The sequence below is a fragment of the Danaus plexippus genome, assembly GCF_018135715.1.
Source record: "Danaus plexippus chromosome 9 unlocalized genomic scaffold, MEX_DaPlex mxdp_24, whole genome shotgun sequence".
In the NCBI taxonomy this organism is placed as follows: Eukaryota; Metazoa; Arthropoda; class Insecta; order Lepidoptera; family Nymphalidae; genus Danaus; species Danaus plexippus.
The window spans coordinates 2,004,628-2,025,369 of record NW_026869847.1 but is presented as its reverse complement, the minus strand read 5'-3'; the positions used below and the strand labels follow the sequence as shown (position 1 = coordinate 2,025,369).

The 20,742-nt window shown below is 33.2% G+C and overlaps 2 protein-coding genes across 2 annotated transcripts; both read left to right on the top strand.

Annotated features, from left to right (window-relative positions):
* Positions 1-1,984: 1,984 nt before the first annotated feature.
* Positions 1,985-16,309, top strand: LOC116767425 (sodium-dependent dopamine transporter). Its single transcript, XM_032657738.2, has 12 exons — positions 1,985-2,113; positions 5,914-6,084; positions 11,021-11,155; positions 12,034-12,188; positions 12,283-12,398; positions 12,480-12,618; positions 12,690-12,824; positions 12,952-13,055; positions 13,281-13,518; positions 13,781-14,009; positions 14,124-14,392; positions 14,477-16,309. Exons 2-12 carry the CDS (start codon positions 5,940-5,942, stop codon positions 14,708-14,710), a joined length of 1,899 nt encoding a protein of 632 aa, XP_032513629.1. The 5' UTR covers positions 1,985-2,113; positions 5,914-5,939; the 3' UTR covers positions 14,711-16,309.
* A 2,416-nt stretch (positions 16,310-18,725) lies between these two features.
* LOC116767562 (ankyrin repeat and MYND domain-containing protein 2) lies at positions 18,726-20,609 on the top strand. Its single transcript, XM_032657941.2, has 2 exons — positions 18,726-19,023; positions 19,116-20,609. The coding sequence occupies exons 1-2, from the start codon at positions 18,823-18,825 to the stop codon at positions 20,091-20,093; spliced, it is 1,179 nt and encodes a 392-aa protein (XP_032513832.1). The 5' UTR covers positions 18,726-18,822; the 3' UTR covers positions 20,094-20,609.
* The last annotated feature ends 133 nt before the right edge of the window (positions 20,610-20,742 follow it).

Below are 20,742 nucleotides of genomic sequence, written 5' to 3'. Positions count from 1 at the left end.
TAGTGGAAATTTGTTTGATAGAAAGTAATCTTGGTCTCACTGTGAGAGTAATAAAAATATATTATATTAACTGAAGATAATGATATCTAAGACATTCGCGAGTATACATTTAAATAGAACTAACATCTTCGGATGTACCTACTATGGGTTATTTAATTTTTTTTATTATTCACTTGCGACTTTTCGGTTACTTTGCAGCAACCGTGATCACGGACGGATGAAAAGAAAATATTTCTTCATAATAAAAAACGCGATATATTAACATTCGTAAATATTAGTTTTATATCGAATGAAAGATTCTAAGATATTGGAAGTAATCGCATACAAAAAGTGCTTAGGAGATAATATTTGTTTTGGCATATAAAAACATGCAATATAAATTATTAGTAGACGATCGGTGTTGGGATTACTGACATCGTTTTAATGTTATCTTATATAGCGTTCTAAACTTTTTAACCTCTGTAATAAGGTTTAGAATGAACTGAACGTAATTACTAATTAAAATTAAACCTCGATAAATACGAGATCTCATTATAGGACGCTTAGGGTCCGGTTAAAGCAAAAGTAACTGCTGTCAGTAAGTTCTTAATCAGAGTTCAGTATTTCTTATAACCTTACACTATATATAAAAGAAAGGTTTCTCTAGATTAACCTATATTTAATATTAATAGTAGGTATAATGTCTCAAGGTTTAGGAAACAAACACATTTGACGTTCAGCATCATCATCATCAGCCTATTGGTGCAAACTGCTGAGTAAAGGCCTCTTCTCTCATGGAGCAGATTAGAGCATTAATCACCAAGCTTGCTCGTGAAGGATTTGCGATTTTAAACTTATAAATTGAAATTATAAATCCGCTCCCGTTGCTGCCTACGGTATAACACTACGATGCGACCTTGGGATATCTAATCAAATATCGACAATGACGATAAATTTTAAACTTACGTTGTGTCCTCCTGAAGCAAAAAATGTTGTTTTCTTAAGAACCTTTTATTGAGAAACAAAGTGAACTTTATTATGGGCACAACCACAGCTTGTTTTATGACATTTTTGTATTATTTCCGTCTGCAGAACAGGGAATTGATTGTTGACACTTGTAGGTAATAGATATAAAACTGTATAACCTAATGTAGGTATGTTTTTATGAGGCCATTCATAAAGACATTTGGAAATTTAGTGAAAAGATTTAAGTTCTGGAAATTTTTATGGTCATCATCATTCCGTGGCAGGAAATGTTTGATTATCGTATTGTTTTTTCAAATAAAAAACAATAAATCGATAAGTTGTAATAAATAATGATGATGTGGACGAATGAAGCTGAACCTATTCATATTTTATAAGAAATTTTTAAATATTAAGTTTTATATGAAGTCAACCCTATATTTTTAAATTTTAAATATCGAATGCTGTTTGTATGGAGGGATTTTATATTATGAATTGTGATTCATATAAAAACTCCTTGTTACACAATCATGTGTTTTTTTATTGAACATCCATTTGGCTATAATATTCATTTACTATTATGAGTGTGTATGTTGATTGTTGAAAGTGGTGTGCAATTGACATATTCTTTGGAGAGCGTCCTTTGTGGGTGCTCTATAATTGTGATGGAGTAGGCCGGGCCTGCCGGGGACCTGCCCACTCGCAGACACACCCCTCTTAATTGATTTCAGACAATTCTACATGTATCAGTAGGGTAATATGGAGTTTTGAGTTTCTAGTAAATATATAGTTTTAACAAAGAATGTTCATAAAAACATTTTTTAGTAATCAAACAAAATGTTCATCGTATTTGATTACTTATTAAATGGCCAAAACAAGGCAAACACAAGGAATTTTACATTAAACTTACATTACGAATTATAATCAAATAAATTAAGTCGATTAAATTCCCAGTCTCCATTTTTTAATCCTAAACAATAAAATTCTCCTTAATAAATCAAATGTGTTCTCAACTCAACACATTCAACAACGAAGGCTTTAAGTCCTGAAGGCGTGGCCTCCCATCCATCGCCGCAGCGCTGTACAGCGCTCGCTCTCAGTAGCCGTTCACTCAGCTGCGGTCGCCGCGGCGCGCGGACATGGCGCGAGTGTTGCGCCCGCCGAGCCACACGTGAGTACACTGACAACTTATACTCTAAACACAATATAATAAAATAAAAAGCATATTTTTTGTTTCTTAATGGCAATCCATTCGCCTTGCCAGTATTATATATTATTATAGAAATAATTTTAATTCTATATTTAAATATTGTTTTTTTTTAAGCAAAAAAAAAAAATGTTTAATTCCTTTTTTTGAAATGTTTAAGTCCTTTTTTTGAAATTTCTTTTTTTTTAAATTTTTTTAAAACACTTTCATCTACGTTTGCTAAGTTTTAAAAGGTATTTTAGGTTCTTATTATTTTTTTACTATACTTTTTGTTTATTATTCGTCACTCGAAATAAAAAAATTAAATTAGAAAAAAATAAATCACATACTTACTCGATAAGGTATATTTTCCTGATACTTTTTAATATATTTAGTTGCGAAATAATTAACATTTATTCCATAAGGTAGTACTACTTATATCGCGCTTAAAATTTTATTAACCATATACATAAAGTGAAAATATTAATTCAGTGGGATGTAGTTTACAAGCTGTTTAGGCTTCAATCTAAGGCTTTTAAAATAAACATATGTTCGTGAATACTCGTTCAATGTAGACTCGTTTCTGTAAATCGGTTTGCCTTGGTTATAATAATTATTTTTCAATCCTCTTTTTTCAAAACCAATTTTTTCTTATTCATTCATTCAATTCTTCAAATTGCATTCAAAAATATTCTTCAAAGTCTTCATATAATACTAAAAAGCAGTTGGAATCAATAAGATATTCATTCGTCTCCGATGTAGCTTTGTTTCTTTAATCCGTTATATCGTCTTTTTCACCACCATACCTTGACCCATCTTCAGCATGTTTTATCAGCTTTTTCCCTTTTTTCGCTTCTCCAGAAGGGTATGGTCTTCCTGGTTAATATTTTCTATTACATAAAAATCTCTATTCGATCGTAGCCTTTCAATGTTTGTATAACTAACTAATTGTCAAATAAGCTCATGAGTTTCAGTTTAATATAATAGCATCGTAATTACATCTTGTGCTTTGTTTTCAAGTAGGAATTTTTTTTTCTATCTGTTAAAAACTAAGTGCCGAAAGTATAAAACCTCTTTACAAAAGTTTTAAACTTTGTAAATGACTTCGACTCAGATCAACTTCGAAGGGAAATTTGCGGACGGCTAAAGTTACAAGTATCGTAATACTCAGATATTTTGTAGTTACTTCGTTATTTAAAGCAACTAAAATAATTGGTTCATAAAATTCTTGAGACCATAGAGGCTAAAGTATTTACTGTTAATTAAAACGACAAATAGGAAGAGAACTAATGTTTTCAGATTTACTATTCATTTTTTATTATAATTTTTAAACTACATCTGTTTGTCCGAACAGAGTATTCAACTTGTCCGCCCTTGATCACCGTTGTTATAAAGTCGGGAGTATGTAGTTTTAAAATAATAAAAAAGGGAAGTAAATCCGAACATCTTCGTTTCATTTAAATGAATAGGTACTCGCTAAAGTCTTAGATCTTACCACAAGAGAGGTAATTTTAAAAATTCACGGTTAGCTTTATAAAAATCAAGATAAAATTTTAATGAATTTTCACTTAATTTCCTCGAGTTTTCTCGAATAAATATTACGTGTATGAATCCTGTATTTAATAGTTATGTGGTCGACGTGACTTGTGGTGTTCATTGTTCGAGATAATCCTTAAAAACAATTACTTCATAGTAATAAGTGACAGCCGTTTAAATTTATTTCGCTTATATTAAATTTATTAGTGTATTATTTTGTGTATGTTTTAACAAAAACAGTTTTTGACAGTTCTCAGTTGTATTGGATGTTAATTGATACACATAGAGCCGTTCATTCTCCTCCTCTCTCCTCCTTTAAAAAATTAATTCAAAGATCACGAACAAATAATATTCTTCAAATTAAAAAAATGCGTTTTGACAGTTTGATTTTTTTTTATTCTATAAAAACGGCCTTAGTTTAAACTTTACGGACTATAGCAACAAATAGTCGGAGCAATTTCGGAGAAAATTTATTAAACTGTTGGGTGTGTGACAGAAATAAGATTTACTGTTAGATATACATATTTATCTCGTCTGTCTTTAACCACGTTTGTTATAACATAACCGAAACCTAAAAGAAAAAAGTTATATGTGAAAAATATAGTTTTATTTAAACAATTAAGTGTTGCTATTCTATAATATTCAGTTCTAACGTTGTATTCGGGTTAATTTAGATAAATATTTCTTCTGTATCATTCTGTTTTGGGAATAAATAAACAATCGTGATTTACAATAAAGTTCTTTTATAATAAATATCTAACCATTGAATTATTTAGGTATTTTTTTTATGAAATTTCCCCGTTACGGTGTCTTTGACTTGTAGATAAAGAAAAAAGTTTAAAGTCGAATCGAATTAAACTGAAGTTGAAGTTAACTTAAAGCGATTTTCCACAGTTTTTTTTAAGAAACTTTTTTTCTACTCCAATACTTACTAGTTATATATATTACTTATTATTAAAACCAGGATCAATACAATTGAGTGGCAGTTTACAAGTTAACTTAATTTCTAAATTTTGCTTGTTGCTTCTTATCATAAGGTGTATAATCTGTGCCAAAAAAAATAATTAAAAAATTCGTCTCCAAATGCTGATGTATTTCAATGACGGACTATAATACATTATGAACCGGATAAAATAGTTATTGACTACATAATTAATACTTTAGATATTTACGAATAAGAAAAATCTATTTAAATATCCAATCTTTATAAAGTGAAATCCCAGTTAAAAAACACGTATTGTTAAACTGAGGGTTCATCCAGATATTCTTGATCTCGAATTTGATAAAAACCCGATAGCTTTTAGGTTTCAATCGTTGTTGGTGTTTGTTGGTAATAGTGATGACGTATTGGTTTTTCGGACCATCATCTCGATGGCCGTGACAGCCTGCGAGGTTGGATGAAGTGGAACCAGGGCTGACAACGATAATAATACTATCATTGTATATAAGAACAGTACGAGTTATAATAAATCTTATATATTTTTTATATGTAATATTATTTAGGATATATGTTAGTAGTTAATGCACGCGACTCCGTCTATGTACTTTGGAATTAGGTTATGAGTAATTTATTAATGCGTTTCTAATACTGTGATACTCAAGTAAAAACGTCCTCTGTACGCTATACACGTACATATAATGCATAACTTATAGGTACAGACAGCGTTCCTTAAGGTATTTTGTATATACGGGATTTTGTATAAATTATACACCCATACATTATTCCATAATATATAAAATCAATCCATTGTTTTTTTTTAGAAGAGACATTTATAATATACGTATACATTTTGCAATATAAATCCTAATTGGTCGGACAAATTAGCACTAATTAGAGATGATTAAATATTTTTTTGTGTGTAAAAGACTTCGGTTGTAGATGAGTGACTGTCGACAACCCTGGGGTTAATTCGTCGGTCACTGGAGTGCCGCACTCGGAGAGGAACGCTATATAACATTTGTCACTCCATTCGTACTGCCTAATGGAGGGTTTTGGGCGAAGCGTTTATTTCTGGCATATTAATTAAAACACGATAAAGGTCAACAGGCGACTGACATTATATTTAGGACAATTCGATTTTTTTATACATTTTTGTTCCCTTTTACATAAAATATTTTAACATATCGACATGAAATAAGCAAGTTGAGAAAACAGAAAAGTGGAACTATTAAGACTTTTTGAAGTCTGAAATCTTCTGTCTTAAGGACGTAGTTGTGTATATTATGTTTCATAGAAGAATATTTTCCAGCTGGTGGCGGCAGTTCCAGCAGTAGGATGTCGTTGAAGACCCCGACGCCGGGGGGCGGCGATCGTGAGACGTGGGGCAAGAAGGTCGACTTCCTCCTGTCTGTCATCGGCTTTGCAGTGGACCTTGCCAACGTCTGGCGCTTCCCCTACCTCTGTTACAAGAATGGCGGAGGTGAGTACTCAGTTTTCGGTAGAGCCTAGCTGTGGTCAAGTAACTACACCTCGAAGAAGTACCACTCGGGAAGTACTACCCATTTACAATCAACGTGAAGTAGTCGTAAATCGTTGCGTTTCGTCCGATGTTCGGCAACGCACCCGCAACATTTCTTATGTTATAGATGTCCATGGGCGACGGTCACTATTTTTCATCAGGTAGGCATTCTGTCTGTTTTCCGCCATTACAAAAATAAAAAAATAAAATAAAAGAAAAAAAGCTATTTGGAACACTTTTTGACAGGGTTTCGTATATTTATTTTTTTTGGTATATCAAGCAACAAACATATCAGTGGAATGTATTATGTTATAGAATATAAAATAGAAAGAAGTATTAATAGTTTTTAATATTCACCTAAAATTTTCGTGGGGATCTGACGCGTAACGAGACTTTGCATCCTTAGCACAAGTTTCCATCGTCATTCTACATACGAAGCGTCTCCCGTTAACCGAAGTTGATACTATATTGTGAACATTTATAAATGACATACGCTTAACGCTCTGCATGAAGTTTGTGTTATATTTTCTTAATTAATATTAGCAACTTTATTTCATGACTATTCATTCGTTTTGTTAACGAGTGAAAATATTATCTGTCTTAAAAGCATACTTTCACTATTTCTATGACCTTAGTTATGATTAAAATATAGTTTTATTTAAATCCACATATTTTTATGAGTGACTTTCACTTACTTGATTTTTTGTTTTGTTGAACATAGAAGTTTGCATGAACGATGCGTTTTTGATTGCTGTTATGGATTTCTTCATCAGTTTTCAGGTGGTTTGAATATTTTATTCAATAAATGGAAACTCGAGGATTTATAATTATTTTACTCGCTAATCATCCGTTTACATATAAAAAACACACATAATTTCTATACTTTAGCACAGAAAACATAAATTCTAACAAAAAAATAATCCTTCATGGCGTAGAATGTAACAGATCTCGGGTATATTCAGTTATCCGCACATTATTACGTTATCCCGGCTAAATCACCGAGTAAGAGGTGCTGCGGCGTGCTGATGAAACGCTACCATGAATGCTAAGTGCCTCTTGCCGCCTCTCGCCGCCTCTTGCCACCTCTCACAGCCTCTCGCGACCTCTAGCCGCACTAATTGTCGGCGTGCTTCCGACCTGAAAGACGCATTCAGATCGTACATAGCTAGTCAATGTACCTTTGATATGCATAATAAGTATATTGTGACAGTTTTTGAATTATTCCACCATTTACTATTTTCTTACACTAACTAGTCAAATACGTAGTCTAATTAATGTGTCCAAAAACTTTTTTAAGAAAAATAATATCATGGTGAAAAATTTCGAAGGAACAGAGTGCCTAGTACAAAAAGTCCTTCCTAAAAAAAAGTCTGATAGACGGTTAAATAATGAGAAATATAAGAACGAATGCTTCAAACGAAGCTCTTGTAAAGTTCTTCATCCTAAAAAGTAAAATGTATACACATGCCAACATAACTGACATTGCGTGACTAATTGCAATGCGTCCCGAGTGCTCTCGAGAACCTACCAATAAGCCTTTCTGTTCGTTGTATTCTATGACTCTCTAATGAAACGCTTCGTTAATATATTTAACATTTCCTTTAGGACCAAAGTTCATTTACTTTTACGATTTATATTTATTAATATTTATTAACAGAATCTTCATCAGAACAATTTTTTTGTTGACACTCTTTTCTTGATCTCTTTGTTTTGTGGTTAGGTCTAGTGGAATATAATTTTCTTGCTAAGAAATAAGTGTCTGGCATACGCAGCCGGAAATGTTAATATATGAGAGCGGTCACCAAGTCGAGCACGGCACGCGTCAGATGAAGCCGGAAACGGGACAAACGAGTTTCGGTCTTTTGATCTCAATGTTGTTGACAGCAATATGATATGTACGAACTTTATCGCACTTTTCAATTAAAAGTTAAAAAACTTTTGACGTTTTGCGTCTCACTTGGTGTGAGTTATTTAGTTATATCTTAATGTGCTATATACGTTAAGCGTTCACGTCAAAGAATAACTTATTCCCAGTCAATCGTGACACAATTCCGAATAAAGTTCAACTTGAACTAATTACATCCTCTTCGCTTTGTAGCATCCGAGTCTTTGGGCCAAGAGTCGGTAATTGACAATCAGGACGCGCCCTTTACACGACGCTATGAAACTTAGTTAGCTACTCCAAGTGCAGGAAAATTAGTAACGCATAATGGGTGTAATAAGGTAATGGAGGGGGGAGGTCATCTGGAGCCGATCGGAGCGCTTCCCCTTCATTTAATTAAATGTCAATTCTGATTCTTGTGAAGTCCCGCTGAAGGGTCAACGGCGGAAATTTATTTAGTATCGCCTGAACGCGCTTATGATATGGATATAACTAAACGTAATTCAATTTTGCATAGCCATTAACTGGAGCTCTGATGTTGTGGATTAAATAGAATGGATTTTAGAGTTTCATACTGTTATATACTAGCAGCTGTCTCGACGGTTTGCTCGCTGTAATGTTGCTTATCTCCTAACATATTATGGATTATCGAGATTTTGTTATATATCATTATGTTGATAGAGCAATAAACATTTATACATTCAACTATCCGAACGTACTGCCACATTTTGTCCTTAAACTTATTTTAATGAAAGCACGATCTGCAAACACTTTATATCGAGTAATTTAAATCTATTCAATAAGCTTTCATATGCCGATAGCCATTAATATTTTAAGGTATGAAACAATGCTATATTTTGACCGTCCATACCATGTCACACCACACTACGAAACACTCCATCATGCGACCCAATCCGTCACGGGCACCGCTCTGACGTTTACATCACGTTATGGAAGGCACAATTGATTAGCTGACCGGATTCACGTTTCTACTTAACGTAAATATCACACTATGGTAAATAATGATATCATATCGTAATCATAACATGTTTTTTTTATATAATTATAGTAATACCTTACGATGGGAGAAGGATTTTTTAAGGGGAAATTGTGAAAATTTTATCAACTGTAATCTTTGTAAACGTCGTTAAGCATTATCTCGAACGTTTATAGGCTATTGTTTATTGTGTTGGCGGAGGTATAATAAACACATTTCCTTCAATCCCTCGAATGATTTAATACTCGAGAACTGTCCCGATAGAAATCTCATAATACCCAATCATCCGAGCTCCTCCGGGAACAGTCGAGACGATTTCATTACTTTAAGTCCAGGCTTAAAAGAAATTCAAAATGATTTTTTAACAATGCCATTACAATTTTAATAAAAAATAAGTATTATGGATATTGATAATAGAACATCAATTAAGAAGCTTACGTTTTCCAATTCGGTTCTTAGTGATGAGTTATTTAAGTCTCTCTTTCATTACGACGATCACCCCACACGTGCACCGTTGGTTAAAAACCTTTTATTTAAAACTACATTTAATTAATCACGTCAAATCTTAAAATCATTTACAAGCTTTTTCGGTGCAAAAGGGCAAGAGTATTTCTAAAAATCTAAGACTTATAATAAATTCTTTTCCATTTCATACGTCTCAAATTAAAGTTTTAATAGAAAAATTCATTTAAAACTTCTGAAGTTTCGTTAAATTATTGGAACGAAGTGTCTACTATTGTCAGTGAACTTTGAAGAATCATAACTTTCAATTTAAATTTAATACGGTCTTATTTATTAGACCTAAACAAATCGTATTTTAGGTTAACTTTATTTTGGATTAATATATATATATATATATATATATATATATATATATATTTGAAGAGTCAAGAAGTTTTTTTACTTTAAGAATTACATAGTAGAATCATAAACCACGCAACCTTAAGTGCAACATACGTATAAAAAATAATAATACTTTGATATCCCATACACCGGAGGTCCCTTATGAAAGTTAAGTGAGGAGGAAACGGCTACACACTCCGCTGCTCCGATTTACTAACTTAAGATGCTTTCATCTCGTGACCTGTTGCTTTCGCCACTAAAATAAATCCTCTTTCATCCGAGTGCTCGATTTATGGATGGACGGCAATAAAATTGAATTCTTATTTATTTATAACAATTGACATTAATGTTAATTTTATTTTAAATGACATTTCTTTATATTCTTCATTTAGTTAACTGGAACAAATGTAATGTTATTAAGTGATATCAAATAGGAGATTAAGATTATATTTTTATATTTTTTTTGTTTGATGGTTTTATGTAGGCTGTGGGACATAAAACAGTTTTCCTATTTTGTTTCTTCACCACTGTTTAACATTGGAATTGGCGATGATAAGCTCATTACTGTATAAATGTGAGCAGGAAGATCTCTATTTAGCAATTGCTCCCATTCAGATATTACTCATTCTTATGCTTTGCCGTAGTTAAATATGTTATGATGGCCCTTTTCCCTTTACGATCTTAAAATAGTTATGATGTCTGTATTGTATCATAGAAATATTCCTCCCCTTTCATTTCTGTTATCGTCAAGTTATTGCTATTTTACAAACATTGATAACTTTGTATGAACATAATTATCACTTTCATAACAGTAGTGAATAAAAAAAAGCGGATTTTTTTTTCTATAGCTTATGGAAAATGTAATATAAGTCCAGTTCTGTGAAAGGAAAAGTATTAATGCTCTTAAGGATGACAATTTTTTCACTCTATTTCCTTTGAAGAGAGCAATCTCAAATCGTGGATCGCAATTCTCAAGGCTATAATTTCATATTGGCTCCGTCGCAGAGGCCAGAGGGTGGGGAGGCAAATTATGCGGTAATTGGCCTTTTAAGTCTCACATTTACTTAGAGCAAGCTTTTATTAAACTCCAGACAATTCTTTTTATAAATGAGTGGATTTTAATATTTCTACTTATTGTATTTACTGTTGAATAAATACATTTATTCTCATATCAGGGGCTTTTTTGGTGCCGTACTGCATAATGCTGGTGGTTGGCGGGATACCGCTGTTTTATATGGAATTGGCTCTCGGACAATTTCATCGCAAAGGAGCAATCACTTGCTGGGGCAGACTTGTTCCATTGTTTAAAGGTAATGTTCTTCAACGTATCATTTATTAAAATTATATACATGTATTATAGTGATGTTTTATGATTAAGTTAACTTAAATTCTTTATGACATTTCTTCGTACATTTAGTTTCAATACAATCTTAGCTGCGCCATGATTTATGGGCACTATATATTCAGTCACGTGTTCGTTACAACAATTGAAAATGGCGACACATTCGCTAAGTCAGAGCAATCTTGAATTATTGCTCTGGCATCATACGAATATGGAATGACTATTTGAGTATTTTAATAACTCCAAAGTTATGTTTTAATATAAATCATGGTGAACCTTTGAAAATAGGACAGCGTGGGTCGTAATATTTTGAAATTATTCCTAAGTTATAACAAAAATATTAAGTTGGAAGCTAAGAGTAAATTTAATGCCCATAAAGTTATTATCAATAAAACTATCTTTTTATTGTTACTAATAAAAGAAAAATATATGTAGCTATAATAAAAAAAAAATATTAAATGTGACTTCCCTTTTACTGTTTTATTATATTAAGAAAAAGATATCATTGGGGGTGTTCCCAAGCTTGCACTTAGCAACCATAATTGACACCATTTCTCTGCTCCCTTAAGTGCTACATACGCTTTCAAAGACTGCAGATTTGTGACCGGCTTATGGCCGGTGATTTCATTTCACTTGTCACGTCCCGGTTGAGTGGCTTTAGCGATATGATTTTTAAAGAATGAAATTGCTAATGGGTTGGAAATGAAGCTTTCCGTGGCCGGGTTTTCCATAAAGGGGTATTTTTTTCAGTTTTATCATCTAACTTTCTATGTGTTTGCTTCTATTTTCACAGTAGAAGAGAGTGTTATGTGTATGGCGTATGTATTCATGTAATCTTGTTTTAAGGTATCGGGTATGCGGTAGTGCTTATAGCTTTTTATGTGGACTTCTACTATAATGTTATCATCGCGTGGGCTCTCCGGTTTTTCTTTGCGTCTTTCACTACTATGTTGCCATGGACCAACTGCAATAACGAATGGAACACACCAGCCTGTCAACCGGTGAGACATTGAAGTTCATTACAATAACGCACTGCATTCACTTAAATATGTTATGAGCGAATATTTAACCAATAAACACACACATATTTTATAGTTTGAAGCTAATTGGGAGAACATAAACGCTAACAAAACAACTGATCATAACTCATCAGAGTCAAACACTCCAGTACAATCAACACCATTCACTTCAGCCGCATCTGAATACTTTAAGTAAGTTCCCTCTCGGATGTAATAGCAACTGTTGTTTGTGTGATTTCTGTTTGTTTATTACTGATTTATATTTATGTCCAGTCGCGCTATTTTGGAACTTCAAGGCAGCGAGGGTTTGCACGACTTAGGCGCCATCAAGTGGGATATGGCTCTTTGTCTACTGGCAGTTTATATCATTTGCTATTTCTCCCTCTGGAAGGGCATCAGTACGTCGGGAAAAGTACGTATTTTTTCAGTACTTCTCTGGATCACATTCTTCGTTATTATTAAATGTATACTTCTATCTTTTAGGTGGTTTGGTTTACAGCTTTGTTTCCTTACGCCGTGCTTCTGATTCTCTTGGTCCGTGGTATCACTTTACCTGGTTCCGCTACAGGGATACAATATTATTTGAGTCCTAATTTTGAAGCCATAACACAACCACAGGTAATTCAATGTGAAATATAAATACTGTTACTTACAGGACTTTTCATATTTTCGTTTTTACCTACTCGAAAGAACTGAGAGTAAAAGTTTGGTAGTCCTTATCTTAATTCTAAATTTTCATTGCTAGGTATGGGTGGATGCAGCAACCCAAGTGTTCTTTTCTCTGGGTCCAGGATTTGGTGTCCTTCTAGCCTACGCTTCTTACAATAAATACCATAACAACGTTTACAAGTATGTTCTCGAATATTATTTATTGTATTTATATACGCTTACTCTATTAAAAATTATAATTTTACTGTTTAGTAAAAATATTTATTTGTAAGTAAATGATCATGATATGAAAGAGAAAGTTTAGTTGATTGTAACAAGGTCCGGTTTTCTTAGTTTTGTTTGGCTATTAAATTAAACTTTTCGTAGAATTCCTATCGAAAACTGTATAAATCCGCAAATTTCCAGGGACGCAATTCTCACCAGCGTGATAAACTCTTGCACGTCGTTCGTGGCCGGGTTTGTTATCTTTAGCGTGCTAGGATATATGGCACACGCGTCCGGCAAACACGTCCGCGACGTGGCGACCGAAGGCCCCGGGCTGGTGTTCGTGGTGTACCCAGCTGCTATCGCCACCATGCCCGGCTCCACCTTCTGGGCTCTCATATTCTTCATGATGCTGCTTACCCTGGGCTTGGATAGTTCTGTAAGTTTGATGATATGAAAAACGAAAAATCTCTTCTTCACATTAAATTAATATCATCCATGTGTATAAAATTTTTGTCTCTTTATTTGGATCATTTTTAAACTGATTTTAAATTTAAGCACCCTGTTATTATTTCACTATCCCAATGTGGGGACAACTCCTTGTAGAATTTGTTACGCTATAAATTTTGTTTTACTCAAATTTTATCACCGCTTCATGGAAATGGATTATTATAATCTCCTTTATAATACATTTTCTTTAGTTTGGCGGTTCTGAAGCGATAATAACAGCTCTCAGCGACGAGTACCCGCCGATCGGACGTCATCGTGAGATATTCGTGGCTTGTCTCTTCACTCTGTACTTCTTCGTTGGTCTCGCGTCATGCACTAAAGGCGGGTTCTACTTCTTCCAACTTCTGGATAGATATGCTGCTGGATATTCCATGCTGGTGGCCGTGTTCTTTGAGGCTATAGCTGTATCCTGGATTTATGGTATGAAATTTAAGTCTGAAGAAGATTTTAGTGTGAATACCCTTCAATATTTTTTTTGTCCGCAAGAATTATTACCGAATTACTATATTCAAACTCATAAGTGTTATCTTGCAGGTACCGAGAGATTCTGCGAGGATATTCGTGACATGATAGGTTTCCGACCTGGCCTGTACTGGCGTATATGTTGGCGTTTTGCTGCACCGGCTTTTCTTCTTTTCATCACGGCGTATGGACTATTGGACTATGAACCTCTACAGTATGAGGGCTATATTTACCCGGGTTGGGCTAATGCTTTGGGCTGGGCTATAGCTGGGTCGAGCGTGATTTGCATCCCAACTGTTGCTATCTATAAAATCATCACGACAAAGGGAACTTTCTTTGAGGTAAATGTAATTTGTATATACAAATATATTGTATATATTGTCATATTAGTTTCGATAACTGTAATTTTTTTTAATATTTTTCAGCGTCTCACAATTCTTACTACGCCGTATGCGGACACACAGCACACAGCTCATAACGGCGTGGTCGTCTCTGAGAGCGGCGGCGTCAGACTGAACTCTACTGTCACCACACCGAACACACCACCGAACGTTCCATACACACATGCACAGATCATAAACACACAGATGACACCGACTGCACTTACACACACTCTCGCCCCCTCCCCCTCCCCCTCGCCCCACCCAACGCTCGTCTGAGCGACGCTTTCCTTTGACGTTTACTACGTGTAACGTCAATGTCATTGGAATTGTCAGTGTGCGGTCTACGGCAAGTTTTTTTTTTAATTTTAGAATCAACGATAAAATTTTGTTATATGGATTCTGAATAATATTACTAGTATAAATTATAAACTATGTAACTCTTTCGACGTCTATATGTAGATTGGCTTTACGACTTTTTAATTATTTGATGTTGTTCCGAGCATTTTTATCTAGAAAAAAGTATTTATATAGATAGGATTATTGACGTCTGTAGGCATTCCCACTTTATGCTTTTTAAATATATAATTATCTATATTACGAATATACTTAAAAATTAAAAAAATATTACAGTAAATACTAATTAGATAAGTAAAATTCTTAGTATACTATGTAGTTAAAACAGTTTAATAGCTATATGTAGGAAATAGATTTATCTCATTATATTCTATTATTCAAAAATATATAACCATTTACTAGTCAGTTATAGTAAATTGATTAGAAATCATTGAACGTTTATCATATTAAAAATATTCTATAGAGATGTACTTATTACTTGCTTATTTAAATTGTGTGTCTGATGTCAGAAAACCGTCGATGTTAGGTTAGTTATAAAGTCTCTCGCACACAGACTTGTAACTTTTTTTTTGTCATGTGTGCAGATTATATATAAAAATATAAACAAGAAGGTTGACGCTGGAACAATTAGTCTACTATATGAGTCGCTACACAGATTCCAATATGTAATAACTAAATCCCATAGAATTATGTTTTCTTTTATTTTTCTTTGTAATTTTTTTCGTATATTTCAAGGCTTTTCGTGAACGGGTTTTTATTTATCCAGTTAAGCTTCATCCTTTTTTATTGATGTAAGATTATATTTTGATAGCTTATTTTTATTTTAGTCATTATTAATATGTATGTATGGTAATAAGTAATTCACATCCCTTAATATTTAACATAAAGTTTATCGATATAATCGAGAATTGATATAAGAAAAAATGCTGTGTAGATAATAGAAATGTATCATTTAAGTAATGTAGACTATAAAAAAAGTTTATATACCCACGTTGAAATTATTTAAAAAATAATCTTATTAATCGAGATAATATATATCTGTAGTGCTATTAATATATTCCACAATTTACTAAATTATTTAATCACATAATAATGTTTATGTAGTTTTCAAACTTCTAAATGTTGTGATTCTCTGAATAAGTGCTCCAGTTTTTAATTTTTATCGATTACTATTCATCACTCCGTCCAGGGCAATGCGGACTGATGAATTGTATGAAAATCGATGATAAATACAAAAAAAAATGTTTCCACACTCCATACAATAATTAAATATTAATCTATGATAACACTACTATACAATGAAACAACTTGGCGATTTGAAAATTTTAATGACTTCTTTAGAATATTTAATAAAAAAAAAAAATGTAATCTCTATGGTACACTTTCTCTTTAAAATATTAATAGTAGATTTTAGATGTAGTATTTAGTGTAAAATGTAGCTGTTGATGTTTATTCTAATTAATAGTCATATCAGCCATTGTGACTATTAATTTATAAAATAAAAATAACATTTATTATATATTCGATTTGTGTTATTATTTATGAAACACTAAGGTATCTTATAATCTAAAAACATAATTTTACTAAATTTAACAAATAAAACCGAAAATTATGAACCCCGTATTTTTACGTCTTATTTGTTTAATTTTTGCTGAAGAAAATCCATGATTGTAACTTAAAAAGAATAAACTCACACACAGATAAGATTCGAAACTTCTTAGCAGCCAATGGATTCATCGTGCGGGTGTCGGGTCTTCGTGGGTACTTTCATATTTATTTCAGTTTGGTATCTTCTCCTAATTAGTCATACAGATATTGGAATTCGATAAGAGTAACAAGTTGTATGCAAATTGTGTGTCAATGCTGCCAATTACCATCTTGTTAAGTAACCTTCATCATTGATATATAAACAGAATACAAACCTGCGACTCACTTGATATCATACTTAAATATATCATGAATTAAACTATTAGAAAAACTACATACATACTACCACTGATAATACTCATAGCCAAGTTTAATTTCTTTTTCAATCTTTTGGTGGCTCGAGCAACCTCGGCCAAGTGCTACGAGAAATATGCAAATAATTCCATTACAATCTCGTTATCGCCATCAATATTTTGTATTCGTGTAAAACTTTTATAACACAACCTTATATAGTACAATTATAAAGTACGCATTGAAGCAAAAGTACGGTTTTCAGATTTACTACGCGATTTACTTTTGCTAAATTTTACCCGTCGGTTAGATTACTATACAGTAAATTTGATCACGGGCAGGCGAGATGAAAGTGTCATGACTTCGACTTTGCTAAGCTCGTCGCGTTATATATTGTTTCATATTTTCGTTGCTAGTTAAATAAATGTTGTAAATATCAAGTTATTTTGATAAATAAGCTTTGATATGTGAGCTTTCTTTGTATGATTATTTCTTTATCATACCTGGATTAGATTTAACTTTAGTATTTAAATTTTAATTTCTTAATCTATGTCAAAATTATTCAAAACATTGATACGGTGTTCAATGAATATTAATCGTTTGTTATAAATATTATAATCTTTCTTTGGTTTCTAAGTTCATCTATCTGGCGATGCATTTTTCATATTATTACTATTTTGTGAATAGAGCATGGTCCAGGATCGCTTCTTTCTGGGACAATACTTCGAGTTGGTATTATATACACAGATTTAATCGTCCCTTCAAGCTAGGTGATAGCTAGCACGGGACACAATTAAGTGGGCAGCTTATATCCGTCATACTCCGGGTGGACAGGTAGATGAAGTATCTGAGCATTACGTTTAACAGCCGGGGTCTCTTTGATAATTCTAGTCTTCTTGTTCTTTCAAATCCCCTGAGTAAGAAGGGTTATAGGTGTGGTACCTCGCCTGCTATCTAATCTGTAGTAGTGCCATGTCATGGATGAGTCTTTTTTGCAACCTCGATAAGCTGGTCGAACATACTTTTCCTAAATCCGAAGCTAGGGTATAAACTCTTAAGGAAAACACAGCCTTAGTGCGATTGAGTAGGAAAATTGATTCATGTATTCATTAGATACGAGAGTTTCAGTTAGTGCCAAATTAAATTCTAGTAAGAGGAATCTGAAAAATTTGAATGCTATCATTCTAAATAGAGTCGGCTTCGGGTCGCGTTATATTCTAGCCTCATGATTTTGCCTGAAGGATGCACTTGATAACTTTTGTGGGGAATTGTGATCGTAGGACTGACAGAAGAAAGTTAGCAATACAGCTTAAACTAGCCACTATACGATATGATGTTCAAGACTACGACAAATCGACAACACTGGAAAGGCACTTATTTACTGTCCTCATGGATGTACTTCAAATATAGACTTGTGCGTGACAAAAAAGATGACAACTTGGGAGCTTAAAGATTGAATTGCAAATTAAGGCGACTGTGATGTATAATATACTTTATTCATTACACTCTAACCGGTGAGTCCTACACAAGAAAGGTCAGTCTACAATGAAAACCAGAGACAGAGCTCTTTATACCATGTGTTGTGTTGATTGATCAAATTCTACTGTTAGAACAAAGGTGACGCCTCCGGATAGCTGCCGTTTTTATATTAAAAATGGCATTTTGAAGGTATATATTAAATGTCAGTAGGCTAAACAACTTCCTGGGAATATAATTAATCCGTTTGTGGACATGGTTCAGAAAGAATTCAAAATAGTTTTATTATTGCTACAAGTTTTATTATGAACTGTAATATTTTCTTATATATAAGTAAGACAAAAAAATATGTAAAGAAGAGCTGAAACAAATAAGGATTTTTAAATTAATTAAATATTGATCTAAAAATTATAATTGAATTCCCTTTTATAATTAATACTGAAGAGTCCATGCCATCTAAAAGACGAAAAAATATTCTATGGTCAATCGGCAATTGACAAGACTTTACTTCAAATTTGACAACTGACATATAGTAAGTAGTTACCAATTGTTCTCTTAATTGTTGAATACCTATTCCTCTGTGATATATAAGTATATCAAAGAGTAGTCTACTCTTCAAAATGGAAAATAAAAGCGAAGAACAAGCACAACCTGAAAAATCTATTTTCACTGCCATTGCCCAAGGCGACCTCCCCGAATTTAAGAATATCCTCGCACAACATAAGGGGAGCGTCGATTTCTTTGATGAAAATGGCATGACGGCGTTACAGCACGCGGCTTATAAGGGTAACAAGGATATGGTGCAACTCCTTCTCGATAGGGTAAATTTTATTTCTTTATAATTTCAATTGTAATATATCTATTTATATTGGGTTATGTGTATATGTAACTAATTTGAATACTGTACTTGTAGGGTGCGGATGTGAATTCCGGCAAACACGAGTACAACTATACAGCTCTTCATTTCGGAGCTCTGTCTGGAAACTCTGATGTTTGTAAGTTACTTTTAGATGCAGGTGCTAAACCAACTGCCACTAACTCTGTAGGACGCAGTGCTTCTCAAATGGCAGCATTTGTTGGTAACCATCACACAGTGGCTACTATCAACAACTATGTACCGGCTAGCGAAATATCCTATTTTTCGGTAGTTCAAGGGCAACAAACAGAACCACATTTACCACCATTCTTGGTTGAATCTCTTCATAAACTTGTTCTTGGTGTAAACATCCACCCCGTCAGACTGGCATTAAACTTACAACACATGTCAGCTCTTTTAGAGAATGCAGAAAAAGTCAGCAAAGTGCTTGAGATGCTTTGCAAAAAGGAAATGACAAGAGGTAGTGATACAAATGAAGTTATGGCATTTAAATATCATTACCTCGCTTATATCCTAAGGGAGATCAATAATATACGAGACAAACAGAAACCTGTAGAAAGCAAGGAGGACAAGAAACACGATGTTATTGAAATTTTTTCTAAGAAGCTATTAAAACCTGGCAAGGATGGTGTGTCATTAGACCTCATGGATTCCTTCCTCAAGGACTGTGTCCGAGAGTTTCCCTACAGAGAATGTACAACGTTCCACCAAATGGTAACATCTCTGACTAGTAAAGACCCACCTCCAGCTCTAACAGTGATCAACTGTACAATTAATGGTCAGAGAGGATTTGTTGATGCTATCCCCTACTGCAGCACTTGCGGGGAAGAAAAACCAGCCAAGAAGTGCTCAAAATGCAAAACAGTTCAATATTGCGACCGCGAATGCCAGCGTTTACATTGGTTTGTACACAAGAAGGCGTGTAACAGAGAATCTAGTGTACCCGTCAATTCAAAACCCAACATCGACCCATCAGAAATTACCGCCGAGTTGCAAAATCTTGTTGCCGGATAACTTAAATGTTAAATCATAGTCAATGTTAGCTAAGATTTCAAATATGTGTCACATCTTATAGATATTTCGTTCCAATAAGAAGTTTTTTTATGCATTTACAAAACTGTTGGTTAGAAAGTTACAATAAAATTGATATCAACTAAGTCATGGTTTGCAATGTTCACTGCAATTCTTTTTAGGTGTTGCTGAATTTACTGAGCTTTACTATTACATTAAATGTTAATAGTTCTATGCTTTACTCGTAGCAAATGTTTCAATGCTTTTGTCATTCAATGTTATATAGAGATAGAACACAATCTCAAATATCAATTTGAATTTTAAATACCTGTTAAAATCTACCTCTCTTCCCCAATCCAATATGAACATCCGAAAAATAATAGAATATGCATATATATGTGTACTATTTTTTAAAGAACTATCATGTATGTATAACTATTTGTTTGTAGTAATGTCATTAGCACATAAGGATACTTCTGTAATAATGATTGTGTTATTGAAATAAAATCTTCTAGTAATTGTGGGAGTTGCTTAATACCCGTTCACTAATCGATAGCTTCATTACAGATAAAATTATCTTTATTCCTGACATTAATGTTTTTTTATCGTAATATAATAAGTATACTGCGGTCATTCATTAATTTGATGAATT

Bases quoted from the DNA above. Each gene is read 5' to 3' on its own strand.
- LOC116767425 (XM_032657738.2), top strand. From the start codon at position 5,940: ATGTCGTTGAAGACCCCGACGCCGGGGGGCGGCGATCGTGAGACGTGG. The intron at 12,825-12,951 runs GTAATTCAATGT...TTTCATTGCTAG, and splicing joins AAGCCATAACACAACCACAG to GTATGGGTGGATGCAGCAAC. The intron at 14,393-14,476 runs GTAAATGTAATT...AATATTTTTCAG, and splicing joins CAAAGGGAACTTTCTTTGAG to CGTCTCACAATTCTTACTAC.
- LOC116767562 (XM_032657941.2), top strand. From the start codon at position 18,823: ATGGAAAATAAAAGCGAAGAACAAGCACAACCTGAAAAATCTATTTTC. The intron at 19,024-19,115 runs GTAAATTTTATT...CTGTACTTGTAG, and splicing joins TGCAACTCCTTCTCGATAGG to GGTGCGGATGTGAATTCCGG.